The 7,705-nt window shown below is 40.7% G+C and overlaps 1 protein-coding gene across 3 annotated transcripts in view; it reads left to right on the top strand.

Moving 5' to 3' along the window:
• Positions 1–4,140: 4,140 nt before the first annotated feature.
• Positions 4,141–7,705, top strand: part of ldb2a (LIM domain binding 2a) — a 94,303-nt gene continuing 90,738 nt past the window's right edge. For all 3 annotated transcript variants that reach the window (XM_080035653.1, XM_080035652.1, XM_080035650.1), the window contains exon 1: positions 4,141–4,379. In XM_080035653.1, coding sequence (XP_079891779.1) covers positions 4,248–4,379 — 132 coding nt within the window. In that variant the 5' untranslated portion in view covers positions 4,141–4,247. The remainder of the gene's footprint in view (positions 4,380–7,705) is intronic.

Raw genomic sequence — 7,705 nt, 5'->3', positions numbered from 1 at the left:
TATTTGCAGTCTTACCCTTGTGTTGCATTGTGAAATTCTGCTCTATTTTTAGCACTCCATCTCTCAACGTCACTTGTCAATCACCAGCTTTAAATCCTTATTTATTATATCACAATCAAACTCTTCCTCCAGGCTTCAAAGTATCACAAACATTCTGCATGTAGGCAGACATTGAGACATGATTTTTTCCTTCTTCTTTTTTTTTTTTTTTTTTTTTTTTGCAGCAGCTACATCAAACACAGCCACAACTTTCTATATTTTCATGCGCTGCTGTGAAACCGGATAAGACGTGTTCCAAAGTTCTTCGGAACGGGAGCAGCATCGGTGCGTTCAGGTGCAAAACCTGTAGCATGGCTAGGGGTGTGTAGTTTAGTGCGCTAAAGGCAGGCAGGTAGGTAGGTAGGGAGATAGGATACGTTACCATAGTAACACCAAGAGGGAACCCAGCAGAAGCAGATTGTCTATATGTGTCCTGACCCATTTCCATTCTCATCCACAAGTGTTTTGTCTCCCTCACCTTGCGCTTTAATAACTAAAAGCATCTCACCTTCATCCTTGATGCGTTTTCTGCATTTAACCAATGGTCGAGGCTCGAAGCGTTCCGCTAACATGCACAGGGTGCAACTCTACAAACTCTCAAGGTTTATTTGGTTTTTCTATTCAGTTCAGTTCAATTCAACGTTGTTGTCCCTGGGGGTGCAAAAAAAGCCTGGCATGAACAGGACTAAAATATAAATTCACAAAAGAAAAAAAGTAGACGATACCGAAGCCATGAAGTAAGAACATCTCCATCTATTCAACTGTGCTGAGACAAGCCCTTCCTACATAAGGAGAGCAGAGGCTGGGGTTAAGCAAACTAATAGCTGCAACACACTCATCTTTGCTGTTTAGTGGACTAACGTTTTGGCTAGAAAAAGAAAAACAGACTCATGTGATGATGAAGGTCAAAACAGAGAACACTTCCATCGTCAGAGTAAATATTACTATCTTAGCCAGTTCAGTAGGAGATCATCACTGATTCAAATTCAAAACTGCATTCATTGGGTGCGCATCATTCTCATGATTAGGGAGTATGACATATGGTGTACTGTTATCCGTACTGGTTCATAATAACATGCAGGGTAGTTTAAAACACGACTGATCAGGCACAAAGTGATCTCAAGTTGGGACTCGGTGAGCGTCACAGCAGTTTTCATTAATAAATCATATCATCACAGGATTCAAACATGTTTGTGGTGAGGGACCGTCTTGTTTATAAATGTTCCTCATGAAAGAAATGCAATGCTTCATGTGGTTAATCCGACATATATTTAAAGGATAAGGCTGCGGTTATTCTATTTTTGTCTTTACAGTCAGCAAATCCCATGAAAACAACAACGATGTGCTAATCCGTCTCTCACCACAAATAGAGTGCCAGTCTGTCTCTCAGTAGTACGTGTGGCACTCACACCCCAGCCCATTGGCTACTATACTGAAAACAGCTTGCATATTCAGCTTCATTAAAGGAAAAAAGGCTAAAACTTGAAATTTCTCAGGACGCTGTTTAAACGGGAATAACTACTGCATTAGTTGAGGACAATTTTTCAGCACCTCAAGTCATCAGTGGGTCTAATTTTAATATCACACCATTGTTGTAACAAATCATGATCTTCCTAATGCAGGAGTTCATCAAAATTTCCGAATTTTAAATGCAAGTTTTGAATGTAGTTGGTCTGTGTTATGGTGTTCTTTCAATGTAGAACATCTGGGGTAAGAGCTACTGTGGGTGAAAAAACCCACTTATTTTGTTGGTCTAACCAGTCTGTTCACAGAGACACTCAGCTTTTTGTGATCACACAAATTGGTGGAAAGCCTGCACCTCACATACAGGTCCTGTTTACCATCACCGCTGCAACAAATGTGTGTATTGAAATCTGTTAAATGAGCCGTTCACTTCAATGCACTGTTTCACAGACACACTCCAGTGGTAAGCGCTTTAGGCGAGCAACCAAATCCTGTTAGAAATGTCAATTGAAAAGGTCTTGAGATATTAAAAATGTAGTTTTTAATTAAAGGTTTATTAATAGATTTTTCAAACTTTTTTTTTTAATTACCCAACCGGATGCCTCAGGCATTTGGATTACAACTTTTATCTCACTGGATTCAGACTGCCTCTCCCCATTCAGCCATTTTGGATTAAAAGTCAGACTTCATAAATGCCGTTCATTAATTTCCAGTGCGGGCAGTTAATGTGAGATTCTGTTGCAACGTTACGGTGGCTCTGAGTGTCTGTTTATTTTTAGATTCTTTTAGTTACTTTGCAGCATGGGCCAAATCTGTCACAGACGAGAACATGGAGGAAATCATAATCGCTGGGCCAAAAAAAAAATGTAATGCCATGGAAATTCAACATGTTAGTGACACATACTGTCACAGCAAATGTTGTGACTGACATCTGTTGCATGGTACACCATGTACATTTTAAATAAATTAGAACCAGAGATATGCTGTTTGCCCACAGGTGTGTTCAGAAGCAGATACTTTATGATCTTAGATTAAAATGGGCGTTTATAATTGGTTCATGTTGATCCTGTTTTAAGTATGGAATCAAATCAAAATGAATGATTCAATTGGGTGAGATTTGAGGATGACTAAATACAATTAAGAAGACAGAGGAAGTTCAGTGTGTTCTCTGATGGGCATTCTGGGAAATGTAGGAAGTCACACAATAAAGTACAGGTAGAAAGTAGATGTAAAGTGTGATGATTACTCGGTTTACACTTGATTATCTTTTGATGGTTACGAGTCTGTAACAGTGTGAATTATATAAGGTGTAAACAGAGTGTTTTCATTTAAACTGACTGTATGTACAGTGTGTGAGCTCAGACTTCTCATGGGAAGCACATGTGCATTGCTCTGCGCTTCCACCTGCCAGTCAAACTTTGTTGAAAGCACTCTGACATTCTTCTGTTGTTTGTGTAGGTGGCTAACTCTCCTAACTCTCTAGTTATTTAAAGATATGCCTATATATTAATACGTAAGATATGTGGCTATTTCACTTTGCATATTTGCTGTGCACCACTGTTTTTTTGTTGTTGTTTGTTTTTGATGCAACTGTTTGGATGTATGCGCCCAAATCAGAAATGTTCAACCCTTGCAAATAGTGGCTGTGTAGTTGGTATCGTGGCTCTACCAACCACTGTGCAGATGTTACTGCATTAAATGAAATGTCTGACATGTTTTAATGATGTTTTGGCTTGTTAACATTCAGAATGACATAACAGTGGCATTGGACAGAGCAGCGAGTGTTCCAACTATCTTCCTTTAATCACAAATTATGCCACTTTGTGCATAACCCGTCATGTCCTAAGATTTCATCATCAGCGGCATTGACTGCAGACAACACAATCAATACCATATTATGAAGTCACACCACACGTAAAAATGTACTGTTTATGAGCACGCTCTCGTCAGACGTGTTGTTCAGCGATCCAGTTATCACAACTGTGAGAAACGTAAATGGGACTTCGTACAAGGTCAGTTGAGATGTGGCATGCATGTTTTTAAATGTCACCAATGTTAAAGACAAAGATCCTGAAAACATGTATCTTTTTCAAAATGATGGAAGTTATTTTTCATATGTCTGACCTGGTGGCTTTTCTCTTTGTGTTTCTAATGCAAGAGTCAGCTTGTTGCAAGAATACTTATTTATCTCAAAACTGTTTAGAGTGAAGATGTTCACTGTGCTGATATGCCATAGACAGTTTCATTATTGGAGCCATTATCTTCATCTCCTCATAACCTCTGATATGCTGAAAATAAGACTTAGATTCTTCCAAGACTTTAAAAACAATTGTATACACAGGACCAAACATCATGAACAATGAATATTATCATATTTAAACTTAAACGACTTTTGGACTAGAACACACACAAAGGAACACACGTGCACATGCACACAAAGGTCTTACTTGAACTTTGCAAGAGTGCAAAACTCAGTGTAGGTCTTGAGGGAACAGGAAACTACATCCCTCCCTCCCCTTTCAATTCTGCACCCCCTCCCCTCCATGTTCCTCCCTCTCTCCCCCCTCCTCCAGCACCACGCTATAGCAGCGAACTAGGCAGGCCAACTTGCAGAGTGCAGCTCAGCAGCCTCGACAGCGGCTGCTTCCCACTGGGGGTCTTCGGAGAGCATCGCACTCCCATGTGCGCTGCTGTGCCCGTTGGATGTTGAAATCGCGCCGCGCGCCTCGCCAGGAGCCTCCACCATGTCCAACTCAGCCCACGACCCGTTCTACACGTCCCCGTTCGGACCCTTCTACCGGAGACACTCGCCCTACATGGTCCAGCCCGAGTATCGGATCTACGAGATGAACAAGCGGCTGCAGGCGCGCACAGAGGTGAGCCTACCGGGGGATAACCGCACGCCGCACGGTCCCGTGTTGGGCTGCGGTACCGGTCTGAGGGAGTAGCGGGGCTGTGGAGGTCCGGTGCGGGGAGGAGGGAAGAGATATAGGGCTTGGCGAGAGGGATATACGACTTGGGTCAGCTGTACATGTCTGTCAATCATGAGATGTGGATGTGATGCCAAAGTGCCAAACATTCCTGAGGTAAAAGTAAACAGCTTCCCGTGTAGACTGCGCCGCAAGAAAAACCGTTTCAGGGATGAGTCCTAAAATATCAATTTCAAAGTGAAAAAAGTGTGGCAGAGATGCTCTCACGTGACCAATTAACTTAACCCATGACTTTAAAGGGTCACCTATGTGATAGCCTATGACCCCGGTATGAGTCGAGTGATCCATCTGAAGTCGCATGTTATAATAAAATGTCAAAACCAAGTGAAGCTGTGATTGTGAAATTATCCTTTTTAACATTTCTAACAAGAAGTCACTTCACTAATTCATCACTGAAATGAATATATATTTTATATATGAATGTACACAAATTTAGATAGAAGCATGACACAGTAAGGAATTGAAGAAGAAAAACACTGCCTGAAAGAAGTCTGAAAGACTAGTCAAGTCCAACCAGGTTGCAGAGACTGAGGCAAAGTAGCCTTTTCACGTGCATTTAATTCATTTGCATACATTTGCATATCGCATGGTTTTACATATTTGCATATTGCGTTTGTTCGGTTCAAAACTGCACCAGCAAGCTCGAGCTCAGCAAGTATTATATGCAGAGACTAGAGTTTGCCCAATGTGGACTGCCATGGTCCAGGCCAGGGGTTTGTGGTGGCGGGAAAACATGATCTATCACTGCAGGAAGCGTCCTCAATGAAAGTGACCCTAATTGCAAAGTAAGATGATTGTAATGTAATTGCATGGGCGAGGGGGGGACATCAGTTTCCCTCCTGATGCTTCAACTGGTTGGGCACTTGGCGAGTGTGGTGCACAGTGTCACTCAGACTAAACATTTAATGATCCCACTGTGAATTATATAGCAAGCATCTGTCTTCAGCATCTGTTCCTGTGATCACAAATGTGTAAATGTGCAAATACAAAGTTCATCCAACATGTCAACTTCTCCTTGCCGAGGCATCTTTAGGGGAGTCGATATAGCAGCAAAAGGCAATAAAAAGCACCTTTCAGCTTCCCCCTCTGTTTCCATTGATCAATTAATCACGTGGTCTATAGAATGTCAGCAAATGGCAAATAATGTCCATCACAAGTTTCTAGAGACCACGGTGGCCTTTAAAACAAAATCTGGCTTTTTCCGACCTACAGTCCAAAAGCAAAATATATTTACTCTATTACAGAAAAATAAGAAAACTAGAAAATATTTACTATTGAGAAGCTAATTTTTTAGGAAAGTCATTCCTAAAAAATTAAACCACTTTTCAAAATGGGTGTGGTTTAATTATTTCATTGCTCCAAATATTGATTTTTTTTTAAAATACTGCGGTTTCTCATTGCTGCTTGAAGCCTCAATGCTATGCTGGAATTTGATTCCCACAGAGACGTTAAAAAAACGGAGGTGTTGTTGGATAAATGTCATCACAAAATTATTTGATGTGAAATTTTTGTTTTAAAACCATGACTCCAGCTGGCTTACTGCAGCAGCTTGCTGAACCAAGCCCACTTTCCCCAAAGAGGAACTTGCAACTTTAAGCAGACCAAGGCAATGTTGCTGAGATGCATCGGCCCACTCTCATGCATTATTCATAACGGAGTGGTCCAAGCCCCACTGGACCTTAACTCCCGCACCACACATAGTGCAATCACCATGCACAGTCCCTCACATACTCACACTCTTGCACACACACACACACACACATGCACACACACACATACACACACACACACACACACACACACACACACACACACACACACACACACACACACACACACACACACACACACACACACACACACATGAAAGGACATATGCATTGTGTTAACGTACCACAGCTATTTACAAACATAGCATACACATCATATGCAGTTAATAATATACATGGATGTGTTTCATGATGTGAGCCCACAAAGACACATTATATTGACACATGTCAGTTCAACTTCAAACCATTACCATCATCTCCTCAACTCGATTATATAATTGCACGATAACATAATTAGTTTTCTGCACCTATTGGTGTTTGTGGCATCTTCATTCTTCTCCCCAGATCTTTGTTAAGTGGCAACGGTGCATTATATGTCTTCTCCCTCACGTTGTTGTTATCATTTGACTAAAATGCACGAGGTGCATATAATGGGCCAAAAGTCGTATCATGTAGCGGTACAATAAATGCCTGGAGTTTTGCAATTTGTTTGCATCCAGATGTTCCATGCAGCACAGTTCAGGCTTTTAATGAAATGACAAATGATAATTATTATCTTCATGCATGCAAACGTGTAGCCATCAAAAGAGAAAAAAGATGTGCAATAGAAAACCTCCTTTACAGAGTGTTGTATTTAATGTGTGACTGTTTGCTTTCTGTAAAGCGAGTAAAGCAGCCAGTCCCTTAAAGAAGCAGCAGAATGACCCTTTAGGCTTGCGTCATCATTATCACCAGCGAGAAGCCTTTAAAATTCAGAACACATTGAGCTAGGAGTCGGTTTTGGTATCAGCGCGGGGTCACTGTGATGTTGGTACAAAACAGGAAGTTTGGGATGTTTCTCGCACAGAGAACAATCTGGATCCCATTAGAAGAAAAATAGCTGAATTGTCCCGCTGGATAGTTCCTTGCATATTTCATCAAAGTTTTGTTGCTAGCAGCTGTTGCAGATCCATATCCTATTTTGTATTTGATAGAAACTGTTAGCGGTGTTTCTCAGTTTTGGAAATATATAACAATGTTGACCCTTGTGATGTGTTGCCATTACAGTTTTTTTCGATCGCTAAACCACAGTGGGCACAACTGTAGCTCAATGTGCAAAACTCTAACTACAGTCTGCACTACCAACAGTCACTGGAGCTGAACAGTTCACTTCACCTGCAAAACAGGCTCAGTGCAGCAAACACTATGAACCAGCCTCATTGAGATAACACACACTGTTAGTCAGAACACAATACGAGTACAAACACTAGCATCAAACCCCAATACACAAATTACAAACTTTTAATCTTTACAGTTTGAATAATTGTAGTTATTTCACACAAATTACGTAATATTTTCTTTGATGAAAGGGTGAAATTCTTTCACATGAAATTGTTTATTTTATAACATACCAGTTTTCTTAGGAAAACTAAAATAAATAAAAATCAGAAGTTTGCTTTAATA

The sequence above is a fragment of the Ammodytes marinus genome, assembly GCF_949987685.1.
Source record: "Ammodytes marinus genome assembly, chromosome: 10".
NCBI classification, from domain to species: domain Eukaryota; kingdom Metazoa; phylum Chordata; class Actinopteri; order Uranoscopiformes; family Ammodytidae; genus Ammodytes; species Ammodytes marinus.
This window is presented reverse-complemented; position numbering and strand designations above follow the sequence as displayed.